The following is a 19,222-nucleotide window of genomic DNA, read 5'->3' as shown; positions in this document are numbered from 1 at the left end:
AGCGGTAAAAAAAGAGCCATACTTCTGACTATAATCAGTTGGTAAACCCATTAATGTGTAGGCTACATTTCTTCAAATAGGCCTACTCAAACTTTTCACTTTTTTTAGACTATTATTTTATGTGGTAAAAATTATTTGAACCCTTAAGAAAAAATAATTTGATGTAGGTGAAATTCTGACATGCTTGGGACCATATGAGTACGTGCTTTGTTTTTGTAGTTGCCAGTGTGTTATTTTGGCTGTCTGAAGATAAAGCACATACTGTGATCTGTGTACCCCTGATAAGGATCTTGTTAGGGACTTACAGGAAATGACAGCTGCACTTCTGTTTCTGTGCTGCTTATTAATATGGGACTGCTGGCTTTCAGACAGTTAGTTCATCACTGTACATTTGAGGACATTGTATCCATAAAGATCCGGACAGAGAATTAAAGAGCCCTGAATTGCTGCCACAGACTACCTGATAGGAAAAGGCATCTCTAAGATACGTATCACAATGTCAGGTGAATGCAATTTAACAACTGTACATGTTTTGCATGTGTAGTCAATGTATTATTGACTTGTTGAAGAAATATTTGTGCGGGATCATTTGTAATGTTTAATACATTGCTGTCAGTTTTATGTTGTTGGTTTTTTCACTTAAATGCGAACGCTGTAATGCAACTTCATCATTTCTTTAGGTTCCCATACGGATTTTTAGTAAACAGTCCTGAGATTATTTTTATTTTATTATGTTAAAATTGCTTGTGAAAACTAAGAAATATAAAATATAAGAAGTTATCAAAGTGTTCTTTATACTATTTGTATTCGTCAAACAAATAGCCTTCAAACAACAGTTTAAAGTATATACAATCTTAAGTAACTTGATTACCATTTAAAAACTTAAAAATATACAGTATATCTAAAATAATTGTATATGGGGAACACAACTATGATGATGATGCAACCTCATATGAGCAACTGGACACCAGTGTTTTGTGATATGAATTTAAGTTCTTTTTCATACATTGTTTATATTATTTTGTCCACCCCTTGTAGATTAATGCGTCATCCTGATAAATATTTCCAACAAGGGAGTGCATGAGGTGTGAAGACCAGCAGGGGGAATACTAACCTCTAATATCAATTTACTTTGATGGTTTATTCACCCAAATGACAAATGATCATACTTTCTATCTGTGCAGTTAGTTTTGGTTTTATTTGCAGGCAGGTCAATTCATTTTACTCATATGGTTTTGAGTAATCCATGTGTAAGATCTCTGCCTTTACACCAGCACAGTAGAGTTAAATGGAATTTGGTTTGTGGTGCTCACAGCATTGAAAAACTGACAATTAGCAGTAACTAAACAGTGGGCCCCAGTGAATTATCACGGACCCCACGGGGAACAGCTGTTTTGGAACTACTTCCTGCCAAAAAAAAATCCCTTTTCTTGATATTTCTGAAATCTGAAGGTGTATTGCCAAACAATTGCAACATGGAATCAAATTTAAGACTGTCAGTAACAGTGACTGAGACCTTTGCTTACACTCACTGCTGCCTGAACCCCATCATATACGCCTTTGTGGGACAAAAGTTCATGAAACGAGCCTTGCAGCTGTTGAGGAAATGGGTGCCTGGGATTCTCCTTCCCTCCAACAGAGATCTGTCAGATAGCTCATACAGGAAAAGCTCAAACGTTTCCAGGTCCTCTGATGTCACCTCCAATCTCATGATGTAGGAGGTGGAGGGCAGGTTATGTTGTATATATTATGCGTTATGGACATCACCCGCAGAGTTGACATCTTTGATCCGGGTAGCCTTGTATTAAGGCTACTACTGCCGAGCATGTTATCCTTACACATGTTGCATGATTTGTTTTGTCACTTCTAGTTTCCACCTATGACAGTGTTATTCATCAGCATTGTCTTAAAGGGCCGGTCCCTGTACATATTATCTTTAGACCTTTTTGGTTTTATTTGCATTTTGAATTTGCACTGGAATATTTGGTTTGGACCATAAGATGCCAGATGTTTAGGCTCATTAGGTGTGATCTGATGAGCATCATTATCTTCTATATGATCTCAGATATTTTACAAATGCTATGCAGTGTCCCTCCTTTTCCTGCTGAACATTGACTGAAACCATGAGCCTCTTGTTTGTAACCACAAAGTTTGTTTATCTGTGCCAGATGTGTTTAAACGTTCACACATTAGTTGATGAGCCTGCAAGATAAAGAAAAAAATGATACGGTATGGGAAAGCTATAGCTTTTGATATGATATATGGTATACCATTTTTAGAGAAACAATGTAGTCTTTTACAACATGGAACTGTTTTGTTTCACATCCTTGTGGAAAAGCTTTTCATTCAAATGTTTAATGATGAATCAAAGCCACAAAGTGAAACTAACACAGGGCTATGTAGCACCTTTCGCACATTCAAACGTCATCATTTATCATGGATTTAAATCTGTTGATGTGGAACAAAGTTTGGCTCATCATACACAACTGAAATTTTTGATATTTTCTCGATACAGTATTTTGCAAATTTGCATCCAGTGTTTACAGTAATACGTTCTTCTTTTGTCTTGGTTATTGTACTGCCATTTCAGATGTTATTTGCACAAAATACAGTACATGTGTTCACATGTGAGCTTTATGCTTAATGCCCTTTGAGATTTTTTGTTCATGTTATGATTGGCTGTAGTGATTTAGTTTGCCAGTGGAGGTTATTAAAGTTTGACATCTCTTCTCCTATCTAAGAGTACCAAACAATGATAATGTTATATCGTGCTCATTGAGATCAAAGTCATGCACCATACTTGGGTTCTTACTGCACATTCAGCTTTCATGTTGAGAGTACTTGCCTCATACTGTACAGCCTCATACTGTTACTACTGTTGATGTGGTGAACAGTAGTAACTTTTTCTTACAGTATCTGCACATATATGACAAAGACAAGCTACTTCTTTAAATCAAATTAAAGAAATATGCATTCCTCAAACATTTAGCTGAGAAGATACATTAAAGGCGTACTATGTAACTTTCCCTCTTCGGTACCCCGCGAGCTGTAGTTCCAATAAGACAACATACTATGTAACAAGTTACATAGTATGCCTTTAAAAGAGATATGTCAAAAAGAAAAGGTAATTTAAGTTAGTCACCAATTAAATCATTTCTTAGGAAATGTCTTCTTAGTAGTCTATTAGTACCATGACAAAGGCAGCTTGTTCTATTGTGAGGGCCAGTAGTTGAGGAAAAAAGCACTGAATAGATTTCTTTAGACATAAACATATTAAAGTATACAGTATAGTTACAGCTTTTATTGATTGCTAAACGACAGTGGTCACAACTGAAGCCGCATGTGCAAAACTTTAACTCCAGTCTGCACTACCAACAGCCACCTGAGCTAAACAGTTCACATCACCTGCTGAACTCATTCCAAACAACACAACTCTTCACACATCTCAAAACTCAGTGGCTCAGTGCAGCGAAACACTATGAACAACACACACTGTCACTCAGAACACACTGAGTAAAAACACCAGTACAGAAATTAGAAACCTTTAATCTTTACAGTTTAAATAATCAGAATCAGAATCAGCTTTATTGGCCAGGTTTGCGTAGACAAACAAGGAATTTGACTCCGTTAATCTTTGCTCTCAAAGTACAACACTTACAGTTTTTCTCAATTGCTTAAACACATTTGCCCCACTCTGACATCACATTTTCAAAACAGTTAACACACAGGATAAAACTGAAGCTCAATGGCCAAAATGACTCATTTGTAAGCAAAATGCTCTAATACTCACAAAACATTAAAAGCATGCAACATAAGCAAATATTTCCATCAAACACCACAACTTGTGGTCAAATTAATTTATTCTTTCAATCAATCATTACACAATGGACAACAAAATACAAAATACAGCCATCAATATGAAATATGACACTTTACAAACTCAAATGGATACTGAAAAAAAAGAAAAAGCTATCAAAGGAAACTTATGGGTGGTAATACCTTTTAAAAAAAAAGATATATTCTATCGTTCTTGACGATTATGCCACAGGTTCTCATCAACATCGCATTGAATGTTTTCCCTTGCAATGCACCGAGGGAAATACCTCCTTGCATGGCGCATCCATCCCTGGCAGTCCTCTGCACCTATTGCCAGGCAACCAGCATTCATTGCCTCCAGGAGGGGCATCTGCTCATATGGCGGGTGATCATACACCTTCCACCTCCAAGCAGAGAAGAACTCCTTGATTGGGTTCAGAAAAGGGGAGTATGCAGGAAGGAAGTGCATCATAATATGAGGCTGTGCTGCAAACCATTCGTTCACAAGGCGAGAGTGATGGAAAGCCACATTGTCCCAAATTATGACATACAGAGTCATGCCAGGCCTCAACAGCCCTCTCGCTTCGGGTGGAATCAGTATTTCTTTCAATGAATCAAGAAATGTGATGAGGCGTTCTGTATTGTATGGGCCAATGGTTGGTATGTGGCAAAGGACCCCATCATTGGAGATGGCAGTACACATGGTGATATTGGCACCCCTCTGACCTGGCACTGTGACAGCGGCCCTCTGCCCAATGATGTTCCTCCCGCGTCTCCTCACTTTACAGAGGTTGAAGCTGGCTTCATCCACAAAAATGAATTTGTGATGTGCCCCCTCAGCTTCAAGCTCCATTATTCTCTAAGAAAAAGAACAAATTCATAAAGCAAATTACAGTATTCCAGTCGCATGTAACTATAGTAAACAAGGTATTACAATAACAAAATCTGTACCTGCACATCCTGGAATCGTGCCTCCTTTACGATGTCAGAGTTTCTTTGAAATGGAACTCGGTACAGCTGCTTCATTCTGACATGGTGTCGTTTAAGGACTCGATCTATAGTTGCCAAACTCACACTGTTTATATTTCTAAATGCTCCCTGATCTGCAATTACTGCTGCCTGGATTTCACGCAGTCTGATTGCATTGTTTGCCACTACCATATCTACAATGGCAGACTCCTGTTCAATACTAAATATCTTTCCTCTGCCACCAGTGTGTGGTAATGTGTGGATCCTATAAAGTAAAAGCAAAAAGCATGTCAAAATTGACATTACTGTATGACAGTCACATAACTGGGATTGATAAAACATCTGCATTACTGTAGACACAGTTTGATCTGCTAACAGGGCAATACAGTAAAGCTGAAATACACAGTGGTATACATTACAGTAACACTGTGAATTACCTGTTCTCATTCCGAAAAAGCCTGACAATAGATGCCACAGTGCTCCGAGTCAGAATGGGCTGGACCCTTTGTCCAGCCTCTCTGAAGGACAAGCCATGATTGATGACATGGTCAATAATTGTTGCCCGAATTTCATTTGAAACTTGAGCTCGATTTTGTCCTCTTGCTGCTGCAGCTCCTCCACCACGCATACGGGCTCCTCTTCCTCTGGCCCCTCTGCCATGGCCTCTTACTCTATGGCCTCTTTGATCCATGCTTGCAAATAGCAACACAGAGGTGGCATCTTTTATAGATGGATGAGGACTGATTGCTGATTGAAGAGTTGTGCAAATTAGTTTCACACAGGTGCATTTTGAGTTTGAGGTGAGTTTTCTAATTATGCAAGTACTTTCTATCAGCTGTGAATAGATGTTTTCCTTTTGTTCACCACAGTGAATCCAATAGAGTTCATGGTCTTTCAATGAGATCTGTGGTAACTGTTTTGACAAAGGGTGTGAAAAATGTGTGAAACAAATGAAAAAGTGTTAAAACATTTGCAAGAGAAGACTTCTGCTGTGCTAATAATGTGATGATGAAGATAAAGCGGATCCCAGTTTCATTTAGTGTGTCTTAGCAAATGAGAAAAACTGTAACATATTAAGAATAAAAAACAGAGTTGACGGTAAGAATATAAAGAAAATAGTGTACAGTATAACAATACAATAGAATTTACAATTTTACAAAAAACATACAATATCGGTCAATAGACTGAGATTTTAGGATTTAAATATGAGTACAGTGCAAGGCAGATCAGTGCAATGGTAATATATTAATAACAATATTGTAATTATTATTGAAATACACATGAGGTAGATGAGCAGAACAGTGGTGGTTGACTTTGTTCAGTGTAAGGGTGGGGGCTATTTCTGAGTGTTCAACAGAGTGACTGCTTGGGGAAAGAAACTGTCTCTGTGTCACAGTTCCCTGTATCGCCTACCAGAGGGAAGGAGGTTGAACAGTTTGTGACCAGGATGTGAGGGGTCTGCAGAGATTTTTGCTGCCCTTTTCCGGACCCTGTCCTGGATGGAGGAAAGGTCAGTTCCAATGATCCTCTCTGCAGCTCTAATTGTCCGTTGCAGTCTGGCCCTGTCCCGTTTGGTGGCTGACCCAAACCAGACAGTGATGGAGGTGCAGATGACAGACTGAATGATGGCTGAGTAGAAAGTGGTCAGCAGCTCCTTAGGCAGATTAAACTTCCTTAGCTGTCGCAGGAAGTATAACCTCTGCTGGGCCTTTTTCTGGACAGAGTCAATGTGGGGAGACCATTTTAGGTCCTGTGAGATGGTTGATCCCAGGAACCTAAAGGAATCCACAGTGGCCACTGTGTCGTTGTGATTAATTTGACTGATTTAAGCAAATCAATATTTTAAGAGTAAAATTCTTTCACAAGATTTTTTTTATTTTATTACATACAAGTTTTTTTTAGATAAACAAGAAGGAATGAAAATCAGAAGTTTGCTTCTGCAGCAGAGCAGACTGTCTGAGACACGGAGATTGCTGTTAACAGAACACGAGCCAACTGCCCGTGCTTGTCCACTTGTGCTGCGTCGGCTTTAAAACAAACGACCCTGCTGGAGGCAAGTTGCTTTTCATGACAAAGATGAACAAAGTAAAAACTAGGGCTGTCAAGTGATTAATAGCTGAATTTCTATAGTTAATCGCGATTAATCGCATATTTTATCACATGATTAAAATACTATTATTTTGCATTTCAGAACAGTTTTTAAGTACATAATAACAATGGAAAGCATTTTTTACCAGTGTATCTTGATTGGGAATCAAATGAATGCAAAGAAAGTTACTTTATGAACTTGATTTTAAGATTTGTAATTATTTATTTACTGTAAACAAAAGAAAAATGTGTGAATCTGTCATTATTGCACAATTCCTCCAAGTACCTAACTAAAAAACTAAAAATCCCTATCCTTACTAGAGTCAATAATGTAGCTCAGTGCAAATTCTTTCAGGAAGACCTAACAATAATCAGTCTCTCCTATAGCGAATCAGCTCTGGAGGCGTTCACCTTCTGATGAACGAATTAGGAACGGCCAAAGATTCCACAGGCCAATCTCGTGAGATTGGCCTATGTGCTATCAGCTGTCATTTCAGGAAAGCGTTGTGTTGTCAGTCGGACGGCTGTATGGCGCTCGCTCCTTTGCTGTTTTGTACTTTGCTCTGCTGTCTCGCTATATGTCGGATTTCGAGTCTGATCCCGCATCGGACCCAGGTCCTGATCTCTACTCGTCGCCGGCGGCAAATCCTGCTTCTTCAGATGGCGTCCGCAGGAGTTCTCACCTGGCCAATCTGCCCGTTCCCGATCCGACCATAAAAATCTGGTGTCCGGGGACGGGTTCTCAGCTGTGTTCAAGTCCGCGGATCCCAGGTTGTGCAAGGAGCTGTCCATAGGGCAGTTCTTGGTTGCTTTCGGGTTGTTTCGGGACGTTATTTGCTCTGTGTACCCAGGTAGGAGGCCAGAACTGGATGCCTACTTAGCGCTGATTGGGGATCTGAATCTGAAGTATGGAAGGAATGTGTTCTTTCAATACCACAAGGCGTTCTCCAGCAAGGCTGCGTTGCATCTCGCACGGTCCAACGTCCGGGTGGACTGGTCCACGGTGGATCTCGAGCTCCTCGTGATGCTCATGGGCGGTGCGCAGGTCATTTCATGCTCCACCTGCGGCGCTCCGGGCCATATGGCCTCCCTTTGCCCCATGGCGGCGTTTCGCCTGGGCCCCAGTGCCGCCTCTCAGCCCCCTCGCCGTGGTTCCCCGCCCGGCATGCCCTCCCGCGGACGACAGGTTTCTCTGAATTACAATCCTCCCATTTGCAATAACTTTAATGAAGGTGTCTGTTCTTTTCCCAATTGTATTTTTCTTCATGTCTGCAGCGTTTGCCGGGATGCACACCCCTGTTCGGTCTGCCCCCGGCGGACGGGCCCACCTCGGGCTGCCCGGCGGGAGCCTCGGCCCGAATCAAAGATATTATGACTGTTCATCCATCCACTCCATTAAATCTTCGTAATTTTGCAAATGAATTGGCTTTTCATCCTGACTCTGTGTTGTGGATCACCTGCTCTCCGGGCTTTCTCATTTAGATGAGTTTGTGCATTCTTCTCACTCGCTGCGGTTTTCACCGATACTGCCCCTTCCGCGGGTTTGGGGGATTTTTTCAGGACCAGTGGTTCGCAGGCCACTGGCCTCCCAATTTCTCCCAGTCCGATTCCTGGATTCCTAACCCCTGCATGAGATCTACCCCACTGCCATAGCCTGCCGCGTCTGGGGGCATCACTGGAAGCGCAAACGCATGTCAGTCATGTGTGATAATCAAGCAGTTGTCAGTATAATCAATAGAGGGCGCTCATCGTGTAGCAAAATCATGCCGTTCATGAGAAGCATCACATGGTCCGCGGTAATTAATAATTTCATCATCACCGCCCGTCATGTCCCCAGGCATTTTAACAATGTGGCTGATGCGCTGTCTCGTTTTTACTTTCAGACTTTTCGAAGCCTCTGCCCGTCAGCCAGCCCCGTCCCGGTAGAGCTTCCCTCTCTCTAAGAGCTAGCGCTGCATTAAATCTAAACCCCTTGCAACATTATCTAGAATCTTCTAGGATGTACATGAGGAAAGGTCTAGCGGCTTCCACTCTTAAAACCTATGATTTTGCCTGGCATACATTTTCTTTATTCTGTGTAATCATTCGTGTACCTCTCAGACCCGTTCTTGTTAAAAGCATTTGTGCCTTCATCTGTTATTGTACCGATACTCACAACTTCAAGGTGCAGTATACTCGTGGGTTGATTGCAGGTATTCAGTTTCATATAAAATGTTACGATCCATCGTTTCCAAGCCTCCTTTCTAATCAGGCTACTAAATTGCTGTTGAAAGGCGTCTCTAAAGCTCACCCTTCTTCCCCTGACCTCAGGCAGCCTATCACTCTCAGTATTCTACATAAACTAGTGTCGACACTCAGGATGGGGGATTTTTCCCTTACATAGACATACTTCTGGAGTCCGTTTTCCTGTTAGCTTTCTACGCATTTCTCAGGTGCGGTGAATTTGTTACTCCTTTTAAATCCTTCAACCCTGATAGTGATATTACTTTCTCTGATCTGGCCTTTCATGCTAATCATTACTGCTTACATCTTAAGCATTCTAAACGCGGAGGAGCTTGCTCAGTTATTGTCGCCCATACAGATACACTATTTTGCCCATTTAAATCCATGTTGAACTATCTTACAGTAAGGCCTTCTACTAACTCCCTCGTGCCTCTGTTCATTATTTCGGGGGTTTGTCCCGTGTCTAAAGGGTGGTTTAAGCAAGATCTGGAAGCAGTTCTCCTCAAATCTGGCATTTCACTGCAGCATTATTCAGGGCATTCATTCAGGATAGGGGCTGCAACCACGGCGGCCAATCAAGGAATGTCTCGGACCTCGCTGCAAAGGCTGGGTCGGTGGTCTTCTTCGGCTTACGCTTCATACATTCGTCCTGACGTCGATGTCGTCCTCACCAATCAACGATCCCTAAAGCTGTAACCCGGTAAGCTTGGTATAAACTGTGGCGGTGTTTTTATTGGGCCACGGGTGGCATGTCTCACATCCACGGAGCAATCTCGTTCATGTCGAACTAGACATATAGTTGTAATGGTAAAAGAAGATGGTTTATGTTTACGGCTACATTGCCGTAAACGGCGGAGATGCCTTGTTTTCCTTCATATTTACCGGCCGAGATGCAGTAACAGCATATAACCGGTGGTGGTGTAATTCTTCAGTAGCGTTCACTTCGATGGGAATTCCTGTTCATATAGTACTTAAAATAGATAGCCTAATCAATAGATTTAATTAAAAACAAATACGGAAGCTATGTTACATTATATGTACCGGCCCGAGTTGCCGTACCGGCGGAGATGCCGTGTTGCCGGCTTGAGTTGCCATACCGGCGGAGATGCCGTGTTGCCGGCCTGAGTTGCCGTACCGGCGGAGATGCCGTGTTATCCCGGCCTGAGTTGCTGACACCGGCCTGAGTTGCCGATGCCGGCTTGAGTTGCCGAAGCCAGCCTGAGTCGCCGATGATCGAAATACGGGCAGTATTTTGCATGCTGTTTCAGGTACGGATCACTGCATTTGCTTTTCTGTTTCAGATCCGTGCCACACAGAGGTAAGCTACATATTTTATAAATTAAAATCGTATTTAATTTTCGTGTGTACTATTTCCTTCATGTTCCAATTTCAGTCACGTTTTGGGGGTTTCATCATGGTTCCCTACCCCTATATTAAATGTATTAATATATCAAATGTATTAATATAACGATGGAGTTCAATCTCCAATACACTGTACAGAATATGCTCTTGTACAATAAATCATTTTGCATATCTGCAAACAGTCTCTCCTGATTGAAATGTAGCTCAGCGCAAATTCTTTCAGGAAGACCTAATAATAAGCGAATCAGCACTGGAGGCCTTCTGATAAACCAATTAGGAACGGCCAAAGATTCCATAGGCCAATCACAGTGTCACAACACTGTTTTAAAAGCTGCTTCTCTCCCTGTGCTATCAGCTGTCATTTCAGGAAAGCGTCGTCCCTCCTCCTCCCCTTCCACCTCCCGTCCTAGTGATTCTCTGGCTGTCACTTCAGTGTTTCCTCGGTCTGGTCTTCCGGCCCTTCTCCACCGCCACCGGTGTCTGGATTCCATCGGGGGGTTACATCATGGTTCCCTACCCCTATATTAAATGTATTAATATATCAAATGTATTAATATAATGATGGAGTTAAATCTCCAATACACTGTACAGAATATGCTCTTGTACAATAAATCATTTTGCATATCTGCAAACAGTCTCTGCTGATTGAATAGTGTTTAGTAACTCCTAAATAATGTTGATTACTCACTGACGTCCAGTGATCACCGGTTAATGAGACAGCGTTTGCAGCACTTTGCAGCTGTTCCAGTTGGGCTGCTTTCTCCGTGTTGTACAGGCTGTGTATCTGTGAAAACTACTGTCCCCCTCGACGGCAACGAGACAGGTCAGACAGCCCAGTCTCATGGCAGTTCGTGAAAAACAACACAGGACTTTCACTCGGGCAAGCGGGGATCGCGTCCCGCGTGTGGCATTTTGTTTCCCGTAGTCTTCCTAATCACAACCGTCCTGTTATTGTGGCGCGTCCCCAGCGGCCGTCCCCAGCGGCCGCCCCCCCGCGGCCATCTCCCGGCGTGTGAGGTGTCCTTTCCCTGTAGTGTTTTTCCTAAACCCAACCTCCGCCATCCCGTTATTGTGGTGCGTCCCCAGCGGCCGTCTCCCGGCGTGTGAGGCGTCCTTTCCCCGTAGTGTTTTTCCTAAACCCAACCTCCGCCATCCCGTTATTGTCGCGTGGCCGTCTCTCAGCGTGTGAGGCATCCTTTTCGGCTGTCTCCCGGCGTGAGCCGTCTTTTCCCCGGTAGTCACGTCCCCAGCGGCCGCCTCCCGGCATATGAGGCGTCCTTTTCGGCCGTCTCCCGTAGGTGGTAGCTCAAGCTTGACGTGATATTTTAATTCGGCTTTAAACAATGTGCATATGGCTTTCGACTTGTCTACGAGCCGTCCGGGAGTTTTGGAAAATAAAAAGCGCCATTCAGGATTTCATTGCTGCTGTCTCCATCATGCCTGCAGCCTGCAGCAGCAGGATGTGTTACGAGGAAATGGCAGCTTGATGATAAGTAACGGTGCTGCAAAGGGTCAAAATAGTAGCCTGTTAGGCATGACGCAAAGCCGAGTGAAGTGTAAAATAAATTAATAAATGCCGGCATGCGATTAATGCGATTAAAAAAATGTATCGCATCGCGTCGGCCCTTAATCGCATTGAGATTAACGCGCTAATGCTCACAGCCCTAGTAAAAACCCTTAACAGTAAAGCTTTGGTTTGTAGAAATGGCATTATTGTTGATTAACCATGCAGTAAGGTTCAAGTGCTGCTGCTTTTCTTTACAGTAATGTTAATTTTGCTTGATGGCTTTAGTAACTTGACACTTTAGGGATCAAATGAAAAGATCATTAACAGGGAACATTTATAAATGGAAGTATTTATAATTTGATACTCTCTGAATGCTTTTAATTGTTCAGTTTCAGATCAGTGTATGCCTTTGCATCTCTCTGTTCCAGTTTCAAGAAGTTAAGGAAGATAACTAGAGTGATGTGATAAAGATACCAGGTAATCCAATGAATGTGAATTCTTCTATCAATGATGAGCCAGAGCTTGATGGTGTTGCAGTGTGACCTTTTTTTTTTTATAGCTGTAACGAACGATAATTTCACTTTGGTATTATATATTATTGTTTTTCATTACTCCGATTATTTTCCTGACTATCTGATTAGTTGTCTGGTCAATATCAGAAATTTGTGATAAATATTTATTTCCTAGGGCCTTAAAGGAACACGCACTGTGAACTGTGTACCCCTGATAAGGATCTTGTTAGGGACTTACAGGAAATGACAGCTGCACTTCTGTTTCTGTGCTGCTTATTAATAAGGAACTGCTGGTTTTCAGACAGGTCATCACTGTACATTTGAGGACATTGTATCCATAAAGATCCGGACAGAGAATTAAAGAGCCCTGAAGTGCTGCCACAGACTACCTGATAGGAAAAGGCATCTCTAAGATACGTATCACAATGTCAGGTGAATGCAATTTAACAACTGTACATGTTTTGCATGTGTAGTCAATGTATTATTGACTTGTTGAAGAAATATTTGTGCGGGATCATTTGTAATGCTTAATACATTGCTGTCAGTTTTATGTTGTTTTTTTCACTTATATGCGAACGCTGTAATGCAACTTCATCATTTCTTTAGGTTCCCATATGGATTTTTAGTAAACAGTCCTGAGATTATTTTTATTTTATGTTAAAATTGCTTGTGAAAACTAAGAAATATAAAATATAAGAAGTTATCAAAGTGTTCTTTATACTATTTGTATTCGTCAAACAAATAGCCTTCAAACAATAGTTTAAAGTATATAAAATCTTAAGTAACTTGAAACTTGAAAACTTAAAAATATACAGTATATCTAAAATAATTGTATATGGGGAACACAACTATGATGATGATGCAACCTCATATGAGCAAATGGACACCAGTGTTTTGTGATATGAATTTAAGTTCTTTTTCATACATTGTTTATATTATTTTGTCCACCCATTGTAGATTAATAGCCTGGTCCTACCAGACTCTCGTACATTTCATTTGTACAGAGAGTCTGACCTCTCTCCATTGACAAGTGTTAACTTCCTTGAAGGCGGTACTCTGTTGAAGTTTAAAACTATTGGATCTGCCCAGAGCCACTCTGGATCTGCCATAACCAATCGCTAACGTTTGGTCGTGACGTATGTCTTGCGCATGTGCAACAAGAGGGGAGACCGACAACAACTATCAGCTTATATTTAGCATTAGCATCGCTAGCGTTAGCATTAGCCAACTCCTTCACCACTAACGGAGCGAGCTGGAAAATCAAACTGTTCCCGAACCCTGTGGGGAGGAGGGCCACAACATCATGGCCACCAACACAACTCAGCAAAGATTGTTCTTGCTCGGGCTTTAACTGCTGGATATTCGGCAGCATTGCTGCCACAACGGACCAAATGGCTTCGCTCGCATCTTCCTAGTGCATGTCCTCAACGTCATCGTTCTCAGCCACTCCCTCTGTTCACTGATTGGACCGCCAAATATTTGGCCCAGAAAACCTAAGAATATACCGCAAACCCAGACGGAGTACTGAAAGGAAATGAAAATTGAGCGGAAGTAAGTAGGAGGGCAGAGCCAGGCTAGTAGATTAATGCGTCATCCTGATAAATATTTCCAACAAGGGAGTACATGAGGTGTGAAGACCAGCAGGGGGAATACTAACCTCTAATATCAATTTACTTTGATGGTTTATTCACCCAAATGACAAATGATCATACTTTCTATCTGTGCAGTTAGTTTGGGTTTTATTTGCAGGCAGGTCAATTAATTTTACTCATATGGTTTTGAAATATCCATGTGTAAGATCTCTGCCTTTACACCAGCACAGTAGAGTTAAATGGAATTTATGTGGTGCTCACAGCATTGAAAAACGACAATTAGCAGTAACTAAACAGTGGCCCCAGTGAATTATCACGGACCCCACGGGGAACAGCAGTTTTGGAACTATCCATCCATCCATCTTCGTCCGCTTATCCAGTGTCGGGTTGCGGGGGGAGCAGCTCCAGCAGGGGACCCCACACTTCCCTTTCCCGAGCCACATCAACCAGCTCCGACTGGGGGATCCCGAGGCGTTCCCAGGCCAGGTTGGAGATATAATCCCTCCACCTAGTCCTGGGTCTTCCCCGAGGTCTCCTCCCAGCTGGACGTGCCTGGAACACCTCCTTAGGGAGGCGCCCAGGGGGCATCCTTACCAGATGCCCAAACCACCTCAACTGGCTCCTTTCAACGCGAAGGAGCAGCGGCTCTACTCCGAGCTCCTCACGGATGACTGAGCTTCTCACCCTATCTCTAAGGGAGACGCCCGCCACCCTCCTGAGGAAACCCATTTCGGCTGCTTGTACCCTGGATCTCGTTCTTTCGGTCATGACCCAGCCTTCATGACCATAGGTGAGGGTAGGAACGAAAACTGACCGGTAGATCGAGAGCTTTGCCTTCTGGCTCAGCTCTCTTTTCGTCACAACGGTGCGATAAATTGAATGTAATACCGCACCCGCTGCACCGATTCTCCGACCAATCTCCCGCTCCATTGTCCCCCCACTCGCGAACAAGACACCAAGGTATTTGAACTCCTTCACTTGGGGTAAGGACTCCTTCCCTACTTGGAGAAGGCACTCCATCGGTTTCCTGCTGAGAACCATAGCCTCAGTTTTAGAGGTGCTGATCCTCATCCCAGCCGCTTCACACTCGGCTGCGAACCGATCCAGTGAGTGCTGAAGGTCACAGACCGATGATGCCATCAGGACCACATCATCTGCAAAAAGCAGCGATGAGATCCCCAGCCCACCAAACTGCAACCCCTCTCCACCCCAACTACGCCTCAATATCCTGTCCATAAATATTACAAACCAGATTGGTGACAAAGCGCAGCCCTGGCGGAGGCCAACCCTCACCTGAATCGAGTCCGACTTACTGCCGAGAACCCGGACACAGCTCTCGCTTTGGTCGTACAGAGATTGGAAGGCCCTGAGAAGAGACCCCCTCACCCCGTACTCCCGCAGCACCTCCCACAGTATCTCCCGGGGGACCCGGTCATACGCCTTCTCCAAATCCACGAAACGCACGTAGACCAGTTGGGCATACTCCCAGGCTCCCTCCAGGATCCTTGTGAGAGTAAAGATCTGGTCCATTGTTCCACAACCAGGACGGAATCCACATTGTTCCTCTTCAATCTGAGGTTCGACTATCGGCCGAACCCTCCTTTCCAGCACCTTGGAGTAGACTTTACCGGGGAGGCTGAGAAGTGTGATACCCCTGTAATTGGCACACACCCTCTGGTCCCCCTTTTTGAAAAGGGGGACCACCACCCCGGTCTGCCACTCCTTTGGCACCGTCCCAGACTTCCACGCAATGTTGAAGAGGCGTGTCAACCAAGACAGCCCCTCCACACCCAGAGCCTTGAGCATTTCTGGACGGATCTCATCAATCCCAGGGGCTTTGCCACTGTGGAGTTGTTTGACTACATCAGTGACTTCCGCCTGGGAAATTGACAACAATCCCCCATCATCCTCCGGGTCTGCCTCTAATATAGAGGGCGTATTAGTCGGATTCAGGAGTTCCTCAAAGTGCTCCTTCCACCGCCCTTTTACCTCCTCAGTCGAGGTCAACAGCGTCCCATCCTTACTGTACACAGCTTGGATGGTTCCCCGCTTCCCCCTCCTGAGGTGGCGAACGGTTTTCTAGAAGTCCAGTTTTGGAACTACTTCATGCCAAAAAAAACAAAAAGTCCCTATGAAAATTGTCGAGATAATGCAGACTAGTTAAAAATTGTTAATGACATTTTTCAATGCTGTGCGCACCAAAAACTAAATTCCATTTACCTCCACTAACGGCATGTGTTTACATGCAACCTGTGCAGGAATTACATCTAAAATAAGGTTAGATGCTGTAAATGTTGAAATTAAAATTTTCTGTCCACAGATGAAGGAGAAAATGCAACCACAACTACAGATTATTCATCATATGGAGACCTTCCGGATTTTGCTCCTTGCAGCAACTTCGATTTGAAGGATATTGGCAAGGTGTTTCTGCCCACACTCTATAGCTTGGTTTTCATCCTCAGCTTCCTAGGTATGTATGTGTGTGTGTGTGTGTGTGTGTGTGTGTGTGTGTGTGTGTGTGCATGCATGTGCATGCGTGAGAGAGTCAGTAGGCTAAAGGAGACCATTACTTTACATATGATGCTCAGTAATATCACATATTTAACATGTCATTTCCTCCATCTCTCAAGGCAATGGCCTAGTGGTGTGTGTCTTTGTGAAGCATCGCAACCAGACCAACTTGACAGACATCTGCCTCTTCAACCTGGCTCTCTCCGACCTCCTCTTTGTCCTCACGCTACCTTTCTACTCTCACTACTCTATGGTCGGTCAATGGACTTTTGGAGACTTTATGTGCCGTTTCACCTCTGGCTCCCATAACACTGGGTTCTTCAGCAGCATCTTTTTCATGATTGTCATGACGCTGGACCGCTACGTTGTCATCATGCACACTCAAAAGGTGGCCCGGTATCGCACTGTGAGGTTAGGCATCGCTATGACTGTGTTCGTCTGGATGCTGAGCTTGTGTGTCTCTCTACCGGTTATTATCTTCACAAAGGTGACAAATGACTCTCAACAGCAGGCTTGTAGCTATGTCCCAAACGATGCCTGGAAGAGTTATCACACCTTGACAATTAATGTATTGGGTCTCATGATTCCCTTGCTGGTGATGATAGTTTGCTACTCCAGGATCATCCCCATACTGGTGAACATGAGGAGTGCAAAGAAGCACCGCGTCATCAAGCTGATCGTCTCTATAGTGATTGTCTTTTTCATATTCTGGGCCCCATATAACATTTCCCTTTTCTTGATATTTCTGAAATCTGAAGGTGTATTGCCAAACAATTGCAACATGGAATCAAATTTAAGACTGTCAGTAACAGTGACTGAGACCTTTGCTTACACTCACTGCTGCCTGAACCCCATCATATACGCCTTTGTGGGACAAAAGTTCATGAAACGAGCCTTGCAGCTGTTGAGGAAATGGGTGCCTGGGATTCTCCTTCCCTCCAACAGAGATCTGTCAGATAGCTCATACAGGAAAAGCTCAAACGTTTCCAGGTCCTCTGATGTCACCTCCAATCTCATGATGTAGGAGGTGGAGGGCAGGTTATGTTGTATATATTATGCGTTATGGACATCACCCGCAGAGTTGACATCTTTGATCCGGGTAGCCTTGTTATTAAGGCTACTACTGCCGAGCATGTTATCCTTACACATGTTGCATGATTTGTTTTGTCACTTCTAGTTTCCACCTATGACAGTGTTATTCATCAGCATTGTCTTAAAGGGCCGGTCCCTGTACATATTATCTTTAGACCTTTTTGGTTTTATTTGCATTTTGAATTTGCACTGGAATATTTGGTTTGGACCATAAGATGCCAGATGTTTAGGCTCATTAGGTGTGATCTGATGAGCATCATTATCTTCTATATGATCTCAGATATTTTACAAATGCTATGCAGTGTCCCTCCTTTTCCTGCTGAACATTGACTGAAACCATGAGCCTCTTGTTTGTAACCACAAAGTTTGTTTATCTGTGCCAGATGTGTTTAAAACGTTCACACATTAGTTGATGAGCCTGCAAGATAAAGAAAAAAATGATACGGTATGGGAAAGCTATAGCTTTTGATATGATATATGGTATACCATTTTTAGAGAAACAATGTAGTCTTTTACAACATGGAACTGTTTTGTTTTCACATTCCTTGTGGAAAAAGCTTTTCATTCAAATGTTTAATGATGAATCAAAGCCACAAAGTGAAACTAACACAGGGCTATGTAGCACCTTTCGCACATTCAAACGTCATCATTTATCATGGATTTAAATCTGTTGATGTGGAACAAAGTTTGGCTCATCATACACAACTGAAATTTTTGATATTTTCTCGATACAGTATTTTGCAAATTTGCATCCAGTGTTTACAGTAATACGTTCTTCTTTTGTCTTGGTTATTGTACTGCCATTTCAGATGTTATTTGCACAAAATACAGTACATGTGTTCACATGTGAGCTTTATGCTTAATGCCCTTTGAGATTTTTTGTTCATGTTATGATTGGCTGTAGTGATTTAGTTTGCCAGTGGAGGTTATTAAAGTTTGACATCTCTTCTCCTATCTAAGAGTACCAAACAATGATAATGTTATATCGTGCTCATTTGAGATCAAAGTCATGCACCATACTTGGGTTCTTACTGCACATTTCAGCTTTCATGTTGAGAGTACTTGCCTCATACTGTACAGCCTCATACTGTTACTACTGTTGATGTGGTGAACAGTAGTAACTTTTTCTTACAGTATCTGCACATATATGACAAAGACAAGCTACTTCTTTAAATCAAATTAAAGAAATATGCATTCCTCAAACATTTAGCTGAGAAGATACATTAAAGGCGTACTATGTAACTTTCCCTCTTCGGTACCCCGCGAGCTGTAGTTCCAATAAGACAACATACTATGTAACAAGTTACATAGTATGCCTTTAAAAGAGATATGTCAAAAAGAAAAGGTAATTTAAGTTAGTCACCAATTAAATCATTTCTTAGGAAATGTCTTCTTAGTAGTCTATTAGTACCATGACAAAGGCAGCTTGTTCTATTGTGAGGGCCAGTAGTTGAGGAAAAAAGCACTGAATAGATTTCTTTAGACATAAACATATTAAAGTATACAGTATAGTTACAGCTTTTATTGATTGCTAAACGACAGTGGTCACA

At 42.7% G+C, this 19,222-nt stretch overlaps 1 protein-coding gene across 1 annotated transcript; it reads left to right on the top strand.

The window, feature by feature from the left end:
- The first annotated feature begins 16,595 nt into the window (after positions 1 to 16,595).
- On the top strand, positions 16,596 to 18,645 carry LOC116035267 (C-C chemokine receptor type 5-like). The gene is made up of 2 exons (XM_031278270.2): positions 16,596 to 16,605; positions 16,700 to 18,645. The coding sequence occupies exons 1-2, from the start codon at positions 16,596 to 16,598 to the stop codon at positions 17,602 to 17,604; spliced, it is 915 nt and encodes a 304-aa protein (XP_031134130.1). The 3' UTR covers positions 17,605 to 18,645.
- Positions 18,646 to 19,222: the final 577 nt, after the last annotated feature.

This window comes from Sander lucioperca, chromosome 10, assembly GCF_008315115.2.
Source record: "Sander lucioperca isolate FBNREF2018 chromosome 10, SLUC_FBN_1.2, whole genome shotgun sequence".
NCBI classification, from domain to species: Eukaryota; Metazoa; Chordata; class Actinopteri; order Perciformes; family Percidae; genus Sander; species Sander lucioperca.
Note: the sequence above shows the minus strand (reverse complement) of the source record. Positions and strands in the feature narration are given on the sequence as shown.